Genomic DNA, 22,199 nt, shown 5'->3' with positions numbered 1-22,199 from the left:
AGCTTGCGGGCCTGTTGTACTCAAGATGCAGCATAAATATTGTATTCACAAACGGGCATGGCCGACCAGGGAAGTTGTGAACATAAAGTCCTCACAACATATTATTGTTAGGGTAGAATTTAATAACAAGTAGTAATATTTTTGTTTAAAAGAAATATATTTAAAAAAAAAGAGTTGATAATCCAAAAAATGAGTGTTAAAATAAGAAATAGGAGACGAATGATGGAGAATCGGAGACGGAGAGTAAAAGAATGAGAAATGGTAGTTATCTCAACTCATTATTACAAGCCTTCTTGCCATCAGAGAGCAATTTGAATAATGTCCATCCAATTTAATTAGTAAAGTACCAACCACAAAATAAGAAAAAACAAATATCGAAAAAATAAGACAAAAACAACGTTTGGCAGAATTATTCATGTTTGACCTGTATTCAGAATCTTTATCAAACATGCACCCCACGTTGTTCTCATAATTCACAGCACCAGAAAACTTATACAGGTCCATTTTTGCCAACAACATACATTTGCATTATTCCTTTTGTCAGACAAGGATTATCAGGTCTTTTATCATTTTCGAGATTAATCTATACCAATTATTCTTTTCTACCTACATTATGTAAAAAAAACGTTGCTCCAACTGAAGATGGTTCAGGCGCTTATGGGTGAAGAAGACAATTTTAAGGCTAGGGTACACTATTTTGAGGAAATGCAAGATGATGGAAGTCGACAAGCAAATAGCATGGGCGAGATGAAGATGCGCTCCATGTCATTAGATGACAGAGTCAGAATTACTGCATCCAAACCTCCAATTCAACCTATCGACAGACAACAATTTGGTTCTGAGCTTAATAATAAGGACGTGATCATGTCTCCCCTGGAACGTGATGAAGACCCTTCTAGACAAGCAGGCGAGTTTCATTGTAGATTTCTTTCTTAATTTGGTAAAGGAGGCAGTGTTCAGAAGTTTCCTTGAATATGTTGTTCATGTTCCTAATTAACTTTTTCAATATTAGACATCTCACTGTAATAATTTCTTTTGGTGAATCTAATTTGCATGTCCGGAATTTATATGTAACCAGATACTGATATGATTAAAGAAAGGTTCTCAAAGTTGCTTTTGGGGGAGGACATGTCTGGTGGAGGGAAGGGTGTTTCATCAGCATTGGCATTGTCAAATGCCATCACAAATCTTGCAGGTACATATGCACTCGCACTTTCAAACACTACTCGGTTGAAAAGCTAGGATTGAGCTCTAATTTCATCTTATCTAGATTACAAGTGCAATTTCACATCATGAACCTTTTTCTACATTGGAACGATTTCAGCTTCTATCTTTGGTGAAATTGCACGATTAGAGCCAATGCAACCAGAAAGGAAACAAAGGTGGAGGAAAGAAATGGATTGGTATCTATCCGTCACAGACCACATTGTAGAATTTGTTCCTATCAAACAGAACAATAATGGGGTTACTATGGAAGTAATACTCTCTCCCTCTAATCTATACATATCTTTACGCGCTAAACTTGACCTTGTATTAGCAGGGGATATGACTTCTAGTTTATTTGTACAGGTCATGAGTACAAGACAGAGAACTGATCTTCTCATGAACATTCCTGCCCTACGCAAGCTTGATCTGATGCTTATTGTAAGAACCTACACACAGCACTGAGTCCTTGTTGGATTTATAATTCCAAGCTAAACTAAATTATATCTGTTTTTAATAATCATGTACAGGACTGTCTAGATAACTTTAAAGATCAAAACGAATTTACTTATGCGTCAAAGAGCTCGGACAAGAAAAACAAGAGAAATGAAGATAAATGGTGGGTACCCACCCCCCAGGTGCCTCCAAATGGTTTATCTGACATGACGAGGAAATGGCTGCTTTTTCAGAAGGAATCGGTAAACCAAGTACTTAAAGCATCCATGGCTATAAATGCACAGATTATAGCAGAAATGGAGATCCCTGAAAACTACATTGAATCTCTCCCCAAGGTACTAAATCAATATTTGGCTTTTAATACATAGAAGAACTCTCTTAAATTTGTTGACTAGCGTTTCTAATGTTTTATCATCATTCCAATGTTAGAAAGGGAAAACAAGCCTCGGGGATGCAGTGTATAAAAGTATCACACTGGATAGTTTTGATCCTGACATTTTCCTTACAACTATGGACTTATCAACAGAGCATAAAATTCTTGATCTCAAGAATAGGATTGAGGCGTCCAAGGTGATCTGGAGGAGGAAGGTGAACGATAAAAATGGAAAGTCATCTTGGAGTTCAACTGTAAGTTTGGAAAAGAGAGAACAATTTGAAGAAAGATTGGAGACGATCCTACTGATTCTGAAGCAAAGATTCCCTGGAATACCTCAATCTCAACTAGAAATAAGTAAAATTCAATACAATGGAGTAAGTTAGATTCCCTACACATCTGATTTATGCATCTTTATTCATAAAATTCAAATAACTAGTTTCTTAGTTCTAAAATTTATAATTTAACTGGGTCCAGTTTTGCAATCCCAGTTGTAAATAAGCAAATTTGAGCTGACCTACCTTAGAGTGTCGATGGGTTTGAAAGGCCAACTTACTTACCGCTGTATGCCTATATCTTACAGTCGAAGGTTAAAATGTAAGTTTTAAAAGTGGTGAAAGGTGATTAAAAATAGGGTCCCTTAGGCTATGAAAAAATCTTCAAGCCCCTTTCCCTTTAAGAGAAGCTATTAGACCCTATAATCACACCCAGTAATATTTACCCCATCAACAATGTAAGATAGGTTGACTCAGTACAAGCTCATATCCAGGCATCCAGCTGTGGCTGGTGACCCATATTCAATTTAAAATATCACCGACATCGCAGCAATCACATTAGCTTCAAGAATGCTACTTGTCTCCCAGTCTCAGGTTCAAGACCTGTTTCCTAATAAATGATTCTGATATGTATCTAAATAGTTTACCTTTCTTAATGTAAGATTTCATTTTTGTACTACATGACATATAAGTTTTGTATCTATAAAGATTTGTACATAAATTATTTTACTCTTTTTCTTTTTTCTTGTTTCATAGGACGTTGGGCATGCTGTTCTTGAGAGTTATTCAAGAATACTGGAAAGCCTGGCATATAAAGTCATCTCACGTATAGAAGACGTTCTCCATGCAGATATTCTTGCATCAAATGGACAGCGGTCCTCTTTCAGAGAATCTGCAATTAGAAGTTCACAATTCCTAAATGCCAGGGAAGAGTTAGAGTGGCTTAACTCAGAGACGGCACCCATCTCAATGACATTATCAGATTTCATGGGTTCAAATCCTGACCTAAGCACCATTGATCAGAAAAAGGACTTGCTAGATGAATCAGGTAAGGATGGCCGCCACGGAACTAAGAAGAGATTTTTAGACAAACTTGAAAGAAGCGGGTTAAGAAGTCCAAGACCGCGAGACTAGTGAGTTTCAACAAAGAAGTGCAATAGTGAAACCATTATCAATATTTAACTCAAAAACCTACAACAATGTTGGGCAAAGCTTGGCCCTTCTATGTACATTACCGAAAACATAGGTTATACTAAGCTATTTATTCAGGTACATGGTGTGAAATGAGAGGCCTATGGTGTCTAATATGGAGTTGCTGGATTTATTCCCTCTATACAAGACTTACTTTGTTGACTTGTACCATAATAATCATGCATTTGATATTATTCTGGCCTATTTATCAGCAATTCTCACTTTACTTGATTGTAACTAACTGTCTATAGACCTGTAGTTGTAGTTTCTAACAACCCATAAAGGCGATTAAAATTTTGTGAACATATCCAGCAGTAAATTATAAATTTAATATCAGGGGACATGCCCCGGCTGAAGATATACAAACCACTGAAAACAATGTGCTAAAGAAGAAAGATTTTCACGCCGGTCAAAGAGCTTACAGTAAACTGTAGCAGGAATGTTCATAAAGAAAGAATTATGTCAAAATAATTTCATAAACTCTTAAAAATGTATCAGTCTTAGGTAAAAGATGCATGTTACATATGATGGACCTTTTAAGAATGTCACGGTGATAATATTGCATCCACAATAGAGAAATTCAACAAACTTGTGAAAGCATATTGGATCAGATTATCAAAATATGTTACTTGACATATAACAAGAATGCTCCCAATTACTAATAGAACAATAAATCAGGTCTTAGTTGGGATTCAAACATACTTACAAGGGAAGATACATTAAAACACAATCAAGAGGTTGTGCACGCTCTAGAGAGAATTAGATTTTTCCACGTGGACCAAGCTTTGGTGGAAGTTGTGGGCCCTTCTTGATTGGTAGAACGTCTCCTGTGGCTGTGGAGCTCACGTAAGCCAGCGTAGAACCACCTCCCAAAATCAAGAATTTGAGCAATAGACCTCTCTTAGTGAAGGGAGCGGCAAATGTTTCAAAGAACTTGCTCTGCATTCAGATGAGAATGTGGTTTTAATTCAGATTCATTGGATCCCTCGATTAACAGTCAATATTAATGAGAATTTGGAGCTGATAAGTTGTAGACATGTAACATGGAAAGTAGTGTCATAGTGCAATATCAACTACAATTCTGGAACTTTTAACAGCATATAATTTTTTTGTTAAAACTTGTATCATCATTTTATAGTACTACACTGAGGGAAAAAAACTTATCTTTTTCTTTGTTGTACCAATGGGAAAGTTGGACTCTTACAACATATAAAATGGTGCACTTGGGATGCTAGATACCAATCATACATGAGTTCCTATTTAGTCAGATTAAACATTTAAATTAAGTAATGGCAAGCCAATTTACAAAGAAAAACTCATGTTACATATTCAGTTGAAACATGAGTAGAGTTAATGCATACATATGCACAATTAACAAGTAGCATAAAAAGTGTAATTCAACCAAAGTGACTGTGCATCAAAGGTACCAGTACGGCAGTACCACACAAGGTCAAGAGTTCGAATCCTGGGCTAAACGGAGTCTATATGAAATTTCAGAAGGAAAAAAAAAATAAGAAATTTATGAAGTATGGAGAGAGAGTGAGAACAGAAACCTGAATAGGAGGGTAAGGTGAAGGTGCATCTGATCCATACAAATCCCACTGGCCAGTGGTGTTGCCCAAATCCTCCAAATCAAAGTATACACTCTTGTCACCATATTTAGCCACAACAGCACCAGACCTAATATAATAACACACACGATAATCACACCATTAGAAACAAACATTTGAAAATTTAAAGAAATAAAAAAAAAAAAAAGGGGTTAGTAGTAGTTACTTGTAAGTGATGGGTTTAAAAGACTGGCATGATGGCTTAATGTGAAGCTTAGTTCCAGTGAGTGAGCTTCCAGCAAGGCCCTTAATGTTAATAGGTTGAACAGCAGCAAAGCTTGCTAGAGATGCCATGACTTCCCCTTTTTGCTTCAAACTAACTTATGAGTTTTACAGATTGTATATGAATGGGTTATTGATGCTTGCTTGGTTTTGGTGTGGCTTTTTATTTTTGTGCATGCATGGATAATAGCATGCCACGTGGGTAGTTAGAGTTGCTTGAGAGAGATTTTGAGATTCCCGATATGAGGTGCCACTTGGGTAAGAGGTGGATAAGCCTATCCTTTTAAATTCATCTGAAAATCTACTCATACTCTAAGTAGGGGTGTACACAACCCGATCAAACCGACCAAACTAATCCGAACCGACCTTATTTCGGTCGATCCAAACCGATTGTTTTCAAACCGATACATATTTGGGTTGAAAAAATGTCAACCCGATTTAATTGGATTGAATATGGGTTTTAGGGGTGAGCGCGGTGCGGGCGTTGCGGTTTTTTCCTCAAACCGCAAATCAAACCGCACATGCGGTTTGATCAAATTTTCAAACCGCAACCGCACCGCGTACCCTCAAAAACCGCATAAACCACACCACAGAAATACGGTGCGGTATGGTGCGGTTCACTGCGGTTTATACATTACAAGTTCGAAAATTTTAAATAAATACAAAACTTAAATTAATTAAATTTTCGATTAATATAACAAAGTCGCCAATATTCTTCAATAATACAAATTAGAAATTCCCTACTGTAAAGTTTAACGTAGAAGCTTGGCTCGACAATTAAATGAGTTCACTATTAAATAGGTGGCTTTGTATCATGTGTCTCATTATTTTTGAAAAAACACAAATAGGATGATCGCTACGCAACAATTGGTCTTGCAGAAACAAGATGATTACTAAGCAAGCACTCATAGTATGTTAAATAAAATCAAACTTAATAAATGGAATCATGAAATATAAGTATTATTTGTATATATTAAATATTGCGGTGCGGTGCAGTTTGAACCGCATTTCAGAAATTTAAAACCACAACCCACACCGCGCGGTTTATTAAAAATTTAAACCGCAACCGCACCACGAAAATTAAAAACTGCATTTTGCGGTGCGGGCGGTTTTTGCGGTTTATGCGGTTTTTTGCTCACCCCTAATGGGTTTCGATATTTTTAAACCGATCTAATCCAACCCGATTAAAAATATACTTACACGTTAATTTATTAATTTTGTAATCGTGAATATGTTCAGACCTAATAGATAAACTCATTTATCTGTAGCTTATAACATCAATCCTCAATGTTTAAAGAATATGCCATTATTTTCGTTTATCGAGTTCAATGTTTAAAGAATGTTTAAACGCTAAGTATTGTATTATCACTCTATTTTGGATGTTTAAGCCATATCTGACATGGATTATTATAATATTTTATTGAACTATTTTCAAGTATTTTAAATTTTGAGATTTTCTGCTTTATTTTATAATTATCAATATTAGTTTTGAATATATATCAAACCGATCCAAACCGAAGTATTACAAATTGGTTTGGGTTACAAATTTAAATGATTCGGTTTGTGTTGAAATTTTAAAAACCCGAATTAATTAAATTGGGTTGATAAATTCTCTTAACCCTCCGAACTCGATCTGTGTACACCCTACTCTCAAGCCACCCAATTAACCCAATTCGATTAGTTTTTATATATAATAAGGACATTTCTCACACATCAATACATCTTGGCTCTTAAGGTTGTAATGAAGTGCACGAGGGGGCATTGGTGAAAATAAATAGTATGTGTTTAATTAAGGCGAAAGCTCTTAGTTGGTGAATAAGAGTGTTGAGGGGGGCGTCTTTTCTCTCTTACTATATGGTAAGTCGTCTTGTCTATATGACAAGTTTATATCTTGCATATTAATTCAGTACGCTACTTGCGATTAGTATTCAGCCAAATGGGGTCATCATCAACAAATCTGGATGATTTATATTCTAAATTGTCATTGGAGGAGGATGATGGTGGATTTATTATTGGGGAGGATGAAATACGTAAGAATCAACAATCGTTTGTGTTGGTGGGTCGATTCATATCGGAGAAGAACATCAATTTTAATGCTATGCAAAATGTTATGGCGTCGTTGTGGCGGCCAAGGGAGGGAATGGAGGTATTCGAGTTAGGAGGAGACAGATTCTCGTTTGTGTTTTACCATGTTATGGATTTGCAGAAGGTCATAGACGGAGGGCCTTGGTCGTTTGAGCAGAGTCCGTTGGTACTTCAAAGGTTGGGGGAAGGGGAGGATCCAAAGGAGATCAAGCTGAACAAAATGGAAATATGGTTACAAGTTCATGATCTACCTCAAGGTTTTATGTCTGAAAGGATATTGCAGAGTATAGGGGAATTTGTTGGAGGATTTGTTAAAATAGACAAGATAGATGTTGAAGGTGCATGGAAGGCTTTTGCTCGAGTAAGGGTAATACTTGATACTGATAAGCCATTAAAGCGTAGAATGAAGATTAAAAGGGAGGGGGGTACATGGAATTGGGTTAATTTTAAATATGAACGGTTAAGTACATTTTGCTTTGTATGTGGATTGTTAGGCCATTCGGAAAGAGATTGTGCGATTGTTTATGCAAATCCAGGAAAGGAGATAGAGAAAGCATATGGTACATGGCTTAGAGCACAAGGGCGTAGTACAAAAAATAGCAATGTGGGAGCACGGTGGTTAAGGAATGGGGGTTTCAGGCCAGGCACCACTACGAGTGGAGGAGGTACAGAGAAGGAGAGATTTACGGAGATGGAGGGTGTTTTGCGCGAGAAAGTAGGAAATGAGGGGGGAATTCGAATTACGCAGCAAAATTATAGGGATAAGGGTGTAAACAGTTGTGGAAAAGACCAGGAGGATGAGATTATGGGGGAGGATGATAGGGTTGTTACTGAGGCAAAGAGGAAAAGAATAGAAAATGAGAAAATCACGGAAGAGACAGTTGTGGAGGGGTTTCAAAAAACTGGTATGGAGGGAATTCACAAAAGTGGGCTTGATAACAATATCGGGCCAAAAAACGAGTTAGAGGCGGGTCCTGGACACCAGGCCCGCCTAGCAAAATGAGTTTGTTAGCTTGGAACTGTCGTGGGTTGGCCCAACCACGTACAGTTCGATTTCTGAAAGAAATCATTCAACAAATAAGGCCCAATCTTATTTTCTTGTCTGAAATATTAGTAAAGCAAAATAAAGTAGAAGAGGTTTGTCGTAGTATTAATTATGCAGGGTGTAGGACTGTGGAGGTGCAAGGGCATAGTGGAGGGCTTGCACTTTTCTGGAAAAACGAGGGGGGTGTTGATATTAAGGATGTTGGTAGACATTATATCGACTTTGAGGTAGTAAATGAACAGATAGGAAGATGGCGATACACTGGCTTTTATGGGTGTCCAGAACGAGAGAGAAGAAGGGAATCATGGGATACTTTGAAAGATTTAGCAGGTCGCTCGATGCTCCCATGGTGCATTATTGGGGATTTTAACGACATTATGTACGCTGAGGAAAAGAGAGGGGGTCAGAATCGAGCAAGAAGCTTGATGGAAGGTTTTGTCAATACAGTAAATGATTGTGGGCTAGTGGATTTAGGGTTTGTAGGGGAGGTATTTACGTGGGAAAGGTTTCGAGGGAAGAGTAATTGGGTTCAAGAGAGGCTGGATAGGGGCTTCGCGAATGAGAGTTGGAAAGAGATGTTCCCTGAAGCAGAGGTGAAAGTGTGGGATATGTCAACATCAGATCATCTTCCATTAGTTTTGCAGTTGAATAGGCGAGTGTATGTGCATAAGAAGCGAAGGTTTCGTTTTGAAAATAATTGGATTAGAGAGAGTGATTGCTATAATGTGGTGAAGAACAGTTGGGAAAATTCTGTGAATGGAGAAATTATGGAGCGGATTGAATTTTGTGGATTAAAGCTTGAAGAATGGGGTGGAGGGGTAAGTCAGGAGTATAGAGTGAAGATGAGGGAATACAGGGATAAGTTGAAAAAGTTCAGATCAAGAAGGGACAGGATGGGAGTGCAGGTGTATAATGATGCTCGATGGGATTTTCTTAAGTTGCTTGAGAAACAAGAGGAGTATTGGAAACAACGCGCGAAGCAATTTTGGTTACGAGAGGGAGATAAGAACACGAGATTTTTCCATAAGTATGCCTCGGCAAGGAAGAAGAATAATCAATTCAAACGCTTGAAGGATGATAACGGAGTATGGCATGAAACAGGTGAGGGAATACAGGAGGTTATCACTGGATATTTTTCAAAACTGTTTCGGGCATCAACCTTGGAGGGGACAATTTCACAGTGGGAGAAAGTAAACCAAGTAACAGAAGATGAGAATGAATTATTAACAGCCAAGATATCATACGAGGAAGTCAAAGCAGCAGTATTCTCAATGCATCCTGATAAATCCCCAGGGATTGATGGACTGAATCCAACATTTTTCCAAGCTTTTTGGAGTATAGTTGGACAGGATGTGGTAAGGTTTTGTCAAGAATATATGAATACAGGAGAGTTACCTGTAGGAGTAAATCGTACACTGGTCTGCTTGATTCCAAAGGTTAAGACTCCGCAAACAATGTCAGAGCTGAGACCTATATCTTTGTGTAATGTGCTAGTGAGAGTACTCTCTAAGGTGCTTTCTAATCGACTTAAACCGTGTCTGGGGAAGTTAATATCGGACAAGCAAAGTGCGTTTATTGAAGGGAGATTGCTGACAGATAATGCACTTATAGCTTTTGAAATAAATCATTATATGAAGCGAAGGACTCAAGGTAAAACTGGGATAGCTGGACTTAAAATAGATATTTCAAAGGCGTATGACAGGTTGGAATGGTGTTACATTGAAAATATGATGGTGAGATTTGGATTTAGTGAAGTATGGATAGCCAGAATAATGGGATACTTGAAATCTGTTTCGTACAGTTTCTTGCACAATGGTGTAGAATTTGGGGAGGTTCAACCACAGCGTGGGGTTAGACAGGGGGATCCTATCTCCCCGTACATATATATTATGTGTGCGGAAGGTCTGAGCTCGATGATTAGAAGAAACGAGGAGGCTGGCTTATTACATGGGTGTACGATTGCAAGGGGAGCTCCAACGATTTCACACCTCCTTTTTGCTGACGATTGCTATATGTTTTTCAAAGCAAACAAATCAGAGGCTACGGTGATGAAAAATATTCTTTTGAGGTATGAGAAAGTGTCAGGGCAGTGTGTTAATTTTAATAAGTCGACTGTTATTTTCACGCCAAATACATCGAATGATAATAGACGAGAAGTCTGTGCTCAGTTGGGGGTGAGCGAAATTCAAAACCCGGGTAAATACTTGGGAATGCCAATGCAAGTGGGAAGGGATAAGGTGACATCGTTTTCTTTTTTATTGGATCGAGTGGAGCAGAAAATACAGGGGTGGAGTAATCGTTGTTTGTCAAAAGCAGGAAAGTTAATGCTGTTAAAAACAGAGGCACAGTCAATACCAACATTTTGGATGAATTTGTTCTTGATACCAGCTCAAGTTTGTGAGGGGATTGAACGAAAAATGAACGCATACTGGTGGGGAAGTGGAGGAACAGGAAGGGGGATTAAGTGGCTGGCTTGGGACAAGATTTGTGTTCCTAAAGAAGGTGGAGGTTTGGGATGTAAAAGGTTAAAAGAATTCAACATTTCGATGCTTGCAAAGCAGGGATGGCGAATTATGAATGATATGAATCCTCTGGTGACAAAACTGATGCAGGCAAGGTACTTTCCTCGATCAGATTTTTTGAATGCTGAATTAGGAGCTAACCCAAGTTATATTTGGAGAAGTATATTGGAGGCTAAAGATTTGATTAGGAAAGGATGTCGGAAGCGCATTGGAGATGGAGACAGTACGAAAGTATGGTCTGTACCGTGGCTGCCATGTGAGCAGAATGGTTTTATGACGACAGAAATGCCAGATCAATTGAAGCATATTACAGTACAAGGATTTATGCAGGTGGATCAGAGAGTCTGGGATGAGGAAGTGTTGCAGGATATTTGTAATGATCGAGATAGGTCATTAATTACACAAATTCCCTTACCAATGCGGAGTAGAGCGGATGAGTGGTTTTGGCTGTTTGATAACAAGGGGGAGTATACAGTTAGGAGTGGTTATAGAGCTTTGAAGGGGGAGGAGGTTATGCCAGATGCTGCAGTTTGGAAGAAGTTATGGAGGCTGAAGGTTCCAGGGAAGGTAGTGAATTTTGTATGGAGGACCATGAGGAATGTTTTGCCAACTGCTACTGTGTTGATAACAAAGCACGTACAGATTAATGTGGAATGCCCGTGGTGTCATTTGTTTGAGGAAACTCCGATGCATGTATTAATTAATTGTAGTTTTGCTCGAGATGTTTGGATGGCTGCTGGTTTGTGGCAAATTATTAAAGATAGACCAGGTGAAACGCTTTTTCAGGTGTTTTGCAGGATTATTACTATGAGTACGATGGATCAGTGTGCGTTGGTGTTTTTGATCTGTTGGAGTCTGTGGAATAGGAGGAACAAATGGGTCTGGGATCATGTCAGTACCTCTGTGTTTGGAGTCCGTGAGACAGCTGTGCGTATGCTAAGTGAGTGGAGGAGGGCGAATGAAGCAGGGGTGAAAACACTCTCTCATAGACAGAGAGATGCGCCAACTTGGGGTAAGCCGCCTGCTGGATGGGTTAAGGTGAACATAGACGCAGCGTGTGGGAGGAATACTACGGGACTGGGGTGTGTTGTTAGGAATGAGCAAGGGGATTTTTTGCGTGCGAGGTGTAAAGCAGTTAGGGAAAGAAGGCAACCAAGGGAAGCGGAGGCTTTGAGCTTGAAGGAGGCTTTGTCATGGGTGATGGAGTGGAGAGTTAGTAAGTGTATTTTTGAAACGGATTCGAAGCTTCTGGTGGATGCTATCAATGGAGTAAGGGGAAGATCATTTTTTGATACTATTGTTAGTGATTGTATCGAATTATTGAAACACTTTGTTGAAGTGTTAGTTGTGTTTATTCATCGATCTGCGAATAATGTTGCCCACGTGTTAGCAAGGGCTTCTTGTTCTATGACAGATCATCAGGAATGGCTTGATACCGTACCTGATATGATTCAGTGTAATCTTATTTCGGAAATGATTTAATGCAAGTGCTGATTTTTCAAAAAAAAAGGACATTTCTCACACAGCCTCTGTTCATGTGCCCCAGATTTCCTAAACGGGCTACTATAGTACCGGTTTGTCTGTGACGTGCACACGAGCCTATAAAATTCTATAAATTTAATTTATTTTGATTGATTTATAATTTTTTTATAATGATAAATCCCCTGAATTCATAATAATCACAATAATTAAAATATACTAAAATTTATTATAAAATTTTAATATTTATCATGTGGCTATATACACATACCAGGCAAACAATATATATTATATTATAAAAAATATTCTGTGATTAAATTTATTTCATTTATAAATCGATACTTACAATCATGATCGTAATTATGTTTAACTTATTTATAATAAATCAAGCCGAATTTGAATCTAATATTTTTCTACCTAAATTCGTCAGAAGAAGCCGATCGAGTCATGCTTATACATCTAACATTGCAGCATGTGTGGGGGGATTTCTGGTTAAAATAATTGTAGCGGCTCTCTTGTACCAAATGTTTATTTATTATTTTTTATAAGTGAAAATATATGTAGAAATTGAAATATATTCAAAAATAAAAGATTAACGATGTAATTGATATATATATATATATATATATATCTAATTCAAAAATTGGTGCATCACAGATGTTATAAGCGATGCTACAAGTAAGATTAGTTGTTCATATTTTATCAATCATGGACTATATTATATTATTTGATGTTTATCAAAAATTATATATGTTCAAATTAAAAATAAGAATGCGATTCAAAATTAATTAATTTTATTATTTTATTATGTATATTAAAATATTATATTACATATATTAAAATTTAATTGAAATAATAAGTAACATAAAATGAAATATATAAAATGTTAATGAAGTGTTGTGAATACGGTACCTATCACGAGACTTCCCGAAGGCATGTATATAGACATATTTTTTGCCAAAACGCATGCCCAAATGGCATTCCATTTATCAATTAAATATAATAAAATTTAATAAATAATTATTATACTAATATATACTGAATTTAAATATAAAATTAAAGTTAGTTGACAGTAACAACCAAATATCATCATAATACTCATTTAAATTAGTAATTTTTTAGATATTAAAATAGATGTAAATATTTTAAAATTATATTTATTATTTATGAATATTTCTAATATTAAAATAATTATTAAAAGATAAAAAAAATAGTAAAAAAACATGCCTAATCATGAAAAAAAGCTTGACGGCCCATCCTCGTGCCGCTGTGACATGCACCCTAGTTGTGAAGCTAGCAAGTTTAAATATTGTAGTTAAATCCTCCCGCCACAAGCAATACAATTTCTTTTGTATGCAATAACAACTATCTCTCTCCCTCAGTTTCCATATAAATTTATAGAAATTATTTGAAATGCTCTTTCCAACCGGAACAATTCTGAAGAGACTCACAGTTGCTCAGCATGTAGAAGCATTCATTTCTGGTACTCCACGTTTCTTTCATTCATCATCAGCTATTCATCACCCTATCCTAAATTACTCCGATCTTGATTACCCCTCTATTCTCCAATCTTGTATCAAATACAAAGCAATTGAGCCTGGTAGGCAGCTCCATGCCCGCATTTGCCTCATCGGACTCGGTTATGATACTAAATTAGCTACCAAACTTGTCAATTTTTACTGTACTTGTTGTTTTTTAAAGAACGCCCACCATCTGTTTGATAGAATTTCCAAGGGAAATATTTTCCTGTGGAATGTTTTGATTCGCGGGTATGCTTGGAATGGCCCTTACCAGGCTGCTATATCTCTTTACTACCAAATGGTTGATTTTGGGCTTGTGCCTGATAATTTCACCTACCCTTTTGTTTTGAAGGCGTGTGCTGCCCTTTCGGATATTAAAGTTGGGAGGGATATTCATGAAAATGCTATACGAAGTGGGTGGGAGACGGATTTTTTCGTAGGTGCTGCATTGATTGATATGTATGCGAAATGTGGTTATGTAGATAGTTCTCGGGAAGTGTTTGATAAAATTGTGGTTAGGGATGTTGTGTTATGGAATTCGATGCTAGCTGCTTACTCACAGAATGGGCGTCCGGAAGAGTGTTTGACTTTATGTGGTGAGATGGCATTGCTGGGTTTAAGGCCTACTGATGCGACACTTGTGACTTCTATCTCAGCAGCTGCTGATATAGCTGCCTTGCCAAAAGGGAGGGAGCTTCATGGGTTTAGCTGGAGACAAGGGTATGGATCACAGGATAAGGTTAATACTGCATTGGTAGATATGTATGCCAAGAGTGGCTCTCTAATGGTTGCACGAAATTTGTTTGAACACCTAAAGGAAAGAAGGATCGTTTCTTGGAATGCTATGATTACTGGGTACGCAATGCATGGTCATGCTAGTGAGGCTCTTTATTTGTTTCAGCAAATGATCCAGGTGGCTCGGCCGGATCACATTACTTTTGTTGGTGTTCTATCGGCTTGCAACCATGGAGGTTTGCTGGATGAGGGTAGAAACTTTTTTGAATCAATGAAAAAAGATTACCGTATAGAACCAACTGTTCAACATTATACTTGCATGATTGATCTCCTTGGGCACTGTGGTCGATTGGATGAGGCTTATAATCTCATAATGGAGATGAGAATGTTACCAGATTCTGGTGTTTGGGGTGCATTACTTAATTCATCCAAAATTCACGGAAATATGGAAATGGGGGAACTTGCATTGGAACGGCTGATAGAGCTTGAACCTGATGACTCCGGAAACTACGTAATCTTGTCGAACTTGTATGCTCAAGCAGGCAAGTGGGAAGGAGTTGCAAAGCTTCGGAAACTAATGACAGACAGGGGGCTAAAGAAAAGCATTGCTTGCAGTTGGATTGAGGTGAAAAATAAAATACATGCATTTCTTTCTGGAGATACTTCTCATCCAATGGCTGATGAGATATATGAAGAATTAGAGAAGTTGGGAGCACTGATGGCTCAAGCTGGGTATGTGCCGAACACCACACCTGTTTTTCATGATGTGGATGATGATGAGAAGAGAAGAATGATATGCAGTCACAGTGAAAGACTTGCAATTGCCTTTGGACTCATAAGTACACCTCCTGGGACCAAGCTTCTAGTCACCAAGAATCTGCGCGTATGTGAAGATTGCCATGTGGCTATTAAGTTCATTTCAAAAATTACTCAAAGGGAAATCATTATCAGAGATGTTAATCGATATCATCATTTCAAAGATGGAATTTGTTCCTGTAGTGATTATTGGTGAATTATGTTAATATATTAATTCACCACAAACTGTAATTAGAATTATTTCTTCTGGTAAGATACAACAAGGCGTTAGGTAGCCAGAAGACCATTCATGAATCATGAGATTCAATGCAATACGGAGCATATGCTGATTTATAGAGTTCAAATTTGTTGTTACACTCTCAAGCAAGGTGAAGGATGTATCCTTATGACTGAACTTGAAGATTTTACATGTACATGGGAATCCATGATGTTTCAATGGCTATGGAGATGGACTCCGAAGCAGAGATGACTCAGACCTACAATGTAATTATTGCCTACTCCGAAGGGGAGATTGTACATGAGATGCCTTTGCTATATTGAAATGATATTCAAGTCAATGACCCAATATAGTGCATAGCACCATGCTTGAAATCATGAAATGTTGATGGTGTTTCCATTGGCTGCTTTGTTACCTGTAGCTGATGGCAGAATAAGCTGGCTGACAACTTAAATCTCCAACCTGGGGCTGGGATGTGAAATAAATTTTCTAATATATCTGACTCAGTTTCAGATATTTAACAGTGGTGCTATTACTCTGATTTTTGGCGTTACTGCATCTTTTATTATTTGACCTTTTATGTTCTTTGAACCTTCTAGTTTTATACAAGATATTAGAAAAATGTTGTGCGAAGTGGAAATAAATAAATATCACCGTCTTTTAAGTCGTAAAAGCTAATGGCAGATGCTAGGTCACGTTTTAGGCAATACATCCACAATTCTTTTGAAACAAGTACCCAATTTAGCACAGAAGAAGGTTGTCACCCGACGACAATTAACAGGCATCAAAATAATAGAATTACGGGAATTGTTGCAGCAATTTGTGTCTGGTCAGCTTATGTACAAAAAAAAATGTTCCAGAAGAACGCATATTGATTACCAGACCAAGGTTTACAGAACTTAGAATTTCCATACCAGTTTAGGTACATGTGTCTAAATTCTTTTCAGTATGTATGGTACATTGCTTTTTTACAGAGTTCTTTACCTCAATAGGAAGAAAAGAAAGATCCGGGCTGAGAGGATTTGTGCTCGAAAGCCTAATTTCATTTCCCACCTTTCTTTCACGGTTTCTCAGGAACAATAAGAGTCTGATGTGTCGCAGCATTTTCATAGTATCCACAACTTCTAGTGTTTATGATTTCATTTCCAGAGATCTCTGGTTTACTCGTAGTTCCTCTTCATGATCTAAAACAACAGATTCATTCTGCTTTTCTGTATCAAAGCGAATTGACATTGAAACTTGCCTTTCTGCAATGTCCGTAATGTATGTTCAGTAAATGAAGAGGACTGACTAGGGAAGAAATAGATAATCATTACACAAAGTTCATGTACTCATGAAGTTAATATTTACTACAGAAGAGAAATCGACACAAAAGTTAGGAAACAAAGTACTGCTTAACCGGAAGAACATGCTCAGTCCACTAATCACATAAACCATTGAGGTCTGAGGACTTGCAATGCCTTCTCTCCGTATATCTAGATGCCAGTTAGCTTATCTCAACAATTAATAAGCTTACTCGATTTTTGAATGAGGTACACTCTTTACCTTTTGCTATTCCACGACACATGAGCTTGACAAGACAATCACAAAAATTACCCAAAACTAGCCTTTCCTGCTGTGCATATACATCTGCAGAATTAGATATATTTTTAATTATTCCCAAGGAGTATTAAGTGGAAGCAAGTAAAATTTTAGTTAAAATCAAAGGAAAATCTGGATTAAGCACATCATATGAACAAAACTATACAGAATTTCGAATTACATGAAACTACTCATAGAAGTATTAGTAATTATTATGGTTCCTTAACTAAACTAATTACTTCTGTTGATAGATTCCATACATTTGATCGCCAACGTGATTTATCGTTCAAGAATATTTTAAACCTGTCTACCAGATATGTCCCAGTTGTATATATGAGCAATCAAAAAACGAATAATTTTGATAGACTATGAGTGACATTCTAATGAAAGTAAAAGAACAAGATATAATTTAGCAAAAAAAAAAAGAACAAGATACAGAATATTCTATAGATGCATGTTACTCTATAGGTTATCTACATCAGAACATACCTTTGAAATATTTCTTTGCATCAGAAACAACTACTAAATGTGCTGAAAGCTCTCTTATGTCATGTGGTTGGACGAGGCCAGCTAACAAAGATCTTCAGCCACATTTATGAACACCTTTAATATTCGTGAATGCTTGCACATGCATAAGAATATCAACAGTTTACAGAGAAAGGACTTCGAGTACAGATATAAACCTGTAGGTCCCCTTAGAAGAGTCCATTGTTGCGGGTGCAAAAGGCTGACCGATGGGAGGATATGAGAGAAAAAGAAGGGAACGGGAGTAAGTATTGTCGTTATCAATATTTCATTAAGCATATCCAACAAAATAGACAAGGGTAAGAGCTGTGCTTAACAATTAAGTCCAACTTGGTGACAAAAAGGTCAATCATGGAAATTTATATTATTGCAAAAAATAAAAATAGGCATGTTACTTCCTACAAATGACACATGCTTTCATGTTCTTAAGAGAGTGCCACTGTGAAATACAAAACGAGGACACATCAAATATGTTCTCTTTGTTTGAGGCTTAAGCATTTAATACCTGATGAGTTTGTGCAGCTTCACATGTTGATGGATCCTCCTTGTTTAAAATTTGCAAACTCTGATCATTCCATTTCATGGAATCTTGAAATGGCCCATAGCTAGAATGCTCAACTGCACTATCTATTACAAGATTTTCCTGCTCAACTTTTGTAAACATACTCGCATCTTTCCCTATATCAAAAGCCAACCTCTCTTTGCATCCCTCAAAATTATTGCAGTCCATACATCTACACTTTTCAGAGCACAAGCTGTTAGCTCTGAAGCAATTGCAATACTTCTTGAGGCATCTTGATCTCTTGCAGTTGCATCCCTCCATCGATACACGTTTTGCAGGATCCAATAAATGTTTCATATTTAGTTTAACAATAATAGATAAAAAGAGGTTAGATTTTCAGTAATTCACACATATGAATAGGCCTACCCCAAATCTCCAAGCATGGGCACTTGATCTTTAGAACTAAATTTGGCCAAATCAATAGCTGAATCATGCATACCTTATTTTATTATACTCAAAAGCTCTATAAGGTTTATGTGAAGAACTACACTAACTTCCTATCACTGGATCAATATCAAGCAAGAAGTTGATTTGAGCACAATATATTTGGGTTCCCATATATAACTTACATAATACTCTACCTTTATGATACTTCAGCAGAAAGCTCTTAAACCTTCCTACTCGTAATGGGTTATATTATGATATTATGTACTTTGTGACAGAAACTCATTAAATTTCTTTAAATATAAAACAATTTTTATGCTTCCTGTTTGGTTTTACTTATGCCTCTTACATGAGGCAAAAAGTACTTAACATAAGTGAATCCAACCCCCTCCCCCCCCCCCCGCCCGCCCCATGTTTGTAGCTCGATTCTTTCATCTAAGTCCAATTTGAGGTTAGCAATATGTGCAAGTGCGCAATATATATACAGTGGTAGTAGCATACCTCACTATTCAGAGTTAAATGTTCGCCAGCCATACGCCTGAACGCATTTGGTTTTCGCTCCAAGGTCCAACTAATTGCATCTTGTCTTGCAGATTCATTTTCAAAATTATTTCGACAATTGTTGCAGCCACAGTCGTCACAATATGTTCCAGAAGCAAAGCACTCACAGTACCTTAGAGTTGTTTGAATAAGAACTTCATTGTAAAGCCAATAACAATACTCCTTTCAAACCATAAATGATTAACTAAGCAGAGGATGTCTTATCCTACATGCCTCGGTTCTACGTTCAATAACGAATGATACAGCAATATGGAAGACTATATTAGTCCCGAAAATCATTCACCTACCTAAATCTTAGGCACCACAAATACATACACACACGAAGTGAAGCAAACTTACAATTTAAGACATCTGGAATGCTTACACTTGCAACCTCTCCACTCCATTGGAGAAGCATGAACCGTGCTTCTGTTTAAAGAGGCAAAAGTTTACATATCACAACAAAAGCCACATTTATGTTCTTTAGCTGAATCTATGAAATTGCATATGATCCAACAATAATAATCGAAAATCAAAGATGTATCCGTAATATAAAAAACCTGAGGTACAAGCACGGTGTGAAATACTTGTCTTTCTAATTTCCTAAATTTGTTCATAGCGTAGTGAATTAATATTTAACGATCATATCTTATCGTATCACCAAATAGGTTCACTGATCCCAACAACCGAAAACTAAATCCAACGTGTTGATTATGAAGTAGATCTTTCAAATTTCAGCATCAAACTCAATACGATTTCATCTGAGCTTCAAAAAACATATAATATCCAGTAGAGGGATCTTAATTGGAAAATATTACAGTTCTCCATCCTCGGATCCGGATAATTAGTATATATAGCTCCACGAACACATAAAAATGTTCACACATACATCAAATGTAATTTTAGAGCAGTTTAATTACATATACGAATAAATAGATAGCCTGAACAAATCGCGATACAGAATAAAAATAAATGCTTGTTCGATTAGAAACATACACAGCTAACGATGGCGGTGCGGAGATCGAGAATGAAATATCCGATTCATCTACAACTGATTTACTTCGTTTTCTTGTTTTCATGTCATAATCTTCACTTCGCTCTTGTTTTCACTTCTTCGCTAATTTTCGAAACTGAAATCATGATCACTGTTTGATAAGTTCTAATTTGTGGAATCTCGAGTACGACCAGTTAGTCAGTGTGTGTGTGTGAGAGAGAGAGAGAGAGAGAGATATGAGATGAGAGAGAAATGAGACTGATTTGTAAAATCAGGTAATGAATGAAATAAGGAAGTAAATTACGTTTCGAGTGAAGAAGGCCTTCAGTTACCGGACGATTGTGGTGTTAAGAGTCCGGCGATTGCTTCGCTGGAACTTACCAACGGCGACGAGTTTGATTTTAACGGATTAAAGGTAATTGTTTGGATTTAAATTTTGGTACCAACTTTAAATGACAGTTCTAAGATCACAATCGGTTCTCGCGGGTTTTTGTGAATCTATTATATATATCTACTATTAATAATTCCATGAAATTATCTTTGTATTCAAAATATTTAAAATCTTCTACTTAACTTTTTTAAAAATGTTTTGTCTACTGTGTGCCCATAGGCACATGCTAAAAAATTGTGATAAAACTCTCTACCAATCAAATTTTTACAACTCATCTATCACAATTTCTTACCATGTGCCCACTTGTTTTTTAGCATGTGCCCATGGGCACATACTAGAAAAATCCTTTTAAAAATATGAGCATATATGTAAATGAAGCATATAAAATGGGTTAACGGATCGGGTTATGAGTTATCCATGGGTAATAATCAAATTCATGGGTAAAAATTAAATCTATACCTAACAGATTATAACAAATTTCTCAGTTTTCAAAACTGATCCACAATTCAAGCACATGATTTTTGCAGATTAACTCTCTTCTCAGCTTCTTGATTTCATTCACCATTGATGGCTGCCAAAGGATTGCAAAGTTCTTCTTTGTTTTGTTTGGCTTGATGATTTTCATATAGATCAATATGTAACCTGAAGATTAATGATGAAAGAACCAATGGATGAAGAACCCAAATATCGAACACCAGAAAATCATTCAGGTTAGCAATTCGTCCTCCTTTATCGATTATGTACATTACGTTTTCTCATTCCTTTCTTTCATGAATTACAGCTTCCAAACGACCGCCTACGGTCTTGCCACTGTCCCCACCTTCATTGGAACCTGGTAATATGAGTATTCTGCTATTTTTATTATACAGTGCATGTTCATCTTAGATTGTACATATCTTGTTAATGTTAATCATAGATTATATCTCTGTACAACATGTTTATTTATTGATCTAAATCTTAACACCAGATAACAAGCGACGATTGAAACATACAACAAAGCAATTATCTTCTCTTTCAAAACGAAATCTGTTTACGAAATATAGTTCTCATTCTGCAGAACATTAAATGAGTGGTATGTGTGCCTTGCAATATTTGTTTATGTTTTGCCAAATAAGTATTTTGTGCTGAGTTTATTGGGTGTCATATAGCAAAGAATTGTTTGGTTTTTGGACGTACCAGGTTCATCATGTTATGCGGATGAAAATGCACACATAAATACTAGTCAATCTTCTGACATTACTGAAATTTCTAAGCATGGTAAGGTGTTTGTATTACTTTTTTACTGTTTAATTTCACATGATTAAATCATGTTTTGTATTCAAATATTGCCAAAAATCCTTGCTTTTTCGTGAACCAGGTTCATCAATTTTTGCAAATGAAAATGCACACGTTAATGCTAGGCAATCTGTTGACAACACTGAAACGCCAAAGCATGGTTTGTATTTTTATTTATTTTTTCTGTGATATTTAAGA

The 22,199-nt window shown here is 36.8% G+C and overlaps 5 protein-coding genes across 5 annotated transcripts; 3 read left to right on the top strand and 2 right to left on the bottom strand.

Annotated features, from left to right (window-relative positions):
• Positions 1–412: 412 nt before the first annotated feature.
• On the top strand, positions 413–3,692 carry LOC141683533 (rop guanine nucleotide exchange factor 12-like). The gene is made up of 7 exons (XM_074488270.1): positions 413–907; positions 1,079–1,195; positions 1,325–1,476; positions 1,570–1,644; positions 1,734–1,994; positions 2,089–2,409; positions 3,064–3,692. The coding sequence occupies exons 1-7, from the start codon at positions 643–645 to the stop codon at positions 3,439–3,441; spliced, it is 1,569 nt and encodes a 522-aa protein (XP_074344371.1). The 5' UTR covers positions 413–642; the 3' UTR covers positions 3,442–3,692.
• Positions 3,693–4,087: 395 nt separating this feature from the next.
• Positions 4,088–5,478, bottom strand: LOC141683534 (photosystem I reaction center subunit VI, chloroplastic-like). Its single transcript, XM_074488271.1, has 3 exons — positions 5,275–5,478; positions 5,052–5,178; positions 4,088–4,437 (listed from the first exon to the last, which is right to left on the bottom strand). The coding sequence occupies exons 1-3, from the start codon at positions 5,400–5,402 to the stop codon at positions 4,258–4,260; spliced, it is 435 nt and encodes a 144-aa protein (XP_074344372.1). The 5' UTR covers positions 5,403–5,478; the 3' UTR covers positions 4,088–4,257.
• Positions 5,479–7,266: 1,788 nt separating this feature from the next.
• LOC141685575 (uncharacterized) lies at positions 7,267–8,418 on the top strand. The gene has a single exon (XM_074490668.1). It carries the CDS (start codon positions 7,267–7,269, stop codon positions 8,416–8,418), a length of 1,152 nt encoding a protein of 383 aa, XP_074346769.1.
• A 5,381-nt stretch (positions 8,419–13,799) lies between these two features.
• On the top strand, positions 13,800–16,554 carry LOC141684507 (putative pentatricopeptide repeat-containing protein At3g23330). Its single transcript, XM_074489521.1, has one exon. It carries the CDS (start codon positions 13,875–13,877, stop codon positions 15,726–15,728), a length of 1,854 nt encoding a protein of 617 aa, XP_074345622.1. The 5' UTR covers positions 13,800–13,874; the 3' UTR covers positions 15,729–16,554.
• A 47-nt stretch (positions 16,555–16,601) lies between these two features.
• Positions 16,602–20,816, bottom strand: LOC141684508 (protein tesmin/TSO1-like CXC 6). Its single transcript, XM_074489522.1, has 9 exons — positions 20,640–20,816; positions 20,338–20,471; positions 19,702–19,770; positions 19,303–19,474; positions 18,361–18,672; positions 18,014–18,057; positions 17,820–17,911; positions 17,295–17,378; positions 16,602–16,996 (listed from the first exon to the last, which is right to left on the bottom strand). Exons 2-9 carry the CDS (start codon positions 20,418–20,420, stop codon positions 16,881–16,883), a joined length of 972 nt encoding a protein of 323 aa, XP_074345623.1. The 5' UTR covers positions 20,421–20,471; positions 20,640–20,816; the 3' UTR covers positions 16,602–16,880.
• Positions 20,817–22,199: the final 1,383 nt, after the last annotated feature.

This window comes from Apium graveolens, chromosome 9, assembly GCF_009905375.1.
Source record: "Apium graveolens cultivar Ventura chromosome 9, ASM990537v1, whole genome shotgun sequence".
NCBI classification, from domain to species: Eukaryota; Viridiplantae; Streptophyta; class Magnoliopsida; order Apiales; family Apiaceae; genus Apium; species Apium graveolens.
This window is presented reverse-complemented; position numbering and strand designations above follow the sequence as displayed.

Excerpts from the sequence above, each read along its gene's own strand:
- LOC141683533 (XM_074488270.1), top strand. The coding sequence starts at position 643 with ATGGTTCAGGCGCTTATGGGTGAAGAAGACAATTTTAAGGCTAGGGTA. Across the intron at positions 1,645-1,733 it reads AGCTTGATCTGATGCTTATT|GACTGTCTAGATAACTTTAA; the intron begins GTAAGAACCTAC and ends AATCATGTACAG. Across the intron at positions 2,410-3,063 it reads GTAAAATTCAATACAATGGA|GACGTTGGGCATGCTGTTCT; the intron begins GTAAGTTAGATT and ends CTTGTTTCATAG.
- LOC141683534 (XM_074488271.1), bottom strand. The coding sequence starts at position 5,402 with ATGGCATCTCTAGCAAGCTTTGCTGCTGTTCAACCTATTAACATTAAG. Across the intron at positions 5,179-5,274 it reads TTTAAACCCATCACTTACAA|GTCTGGTGCTGTTGTGGCTA; the intron begins GTAACTACTACT and ends TTATTATATTAG. Across the intron at positions 4,438-5,051 it reads CACCTTACCCTCCTATTCAG|AGCAAGTTCTTTGAAACATT; the intron begins GTTTCTGTTCTC and ends ATCTGAATGCAG.
- LOC141685575 (XM_074490668.1), top strand. The coding sequence starts at position 7,267 with ATGGGGTCATCATCAACAAATCTGGATGATTTATATTCTAAATTGTCA.
- LOC141684507 (XM_074489521.1), top strand. The coding sequence starts at position 13,875 with ATGCTCTTTCCAACCGGAACAATTCTGAAGAGACTCACAGTTGCTCAG.
- LOC141684508 (XM_074489522.1), bottom strand. The coding sequence starts at position 20,420 with ATGAAAACAAGAAAACGAAGTAAATCAGTTGTAGATGAATCGGATATT. Across the intron at positions 19,771-20,337 it reads GCACCGCCATCGTTAGCTGT|AAGCACGGTTCATGCTTCTC; the intron begins GTATGTTTCTAA and ends CTCTTTAAACAG. Across the intron at positions 19,475-19,701 it reads CATTCCAGATGTCTTAAATT|GTACTGTGAGTGCTTTGCTT; the intron begins GTAAGTTTGCTT and ends AACAACTCTAAG.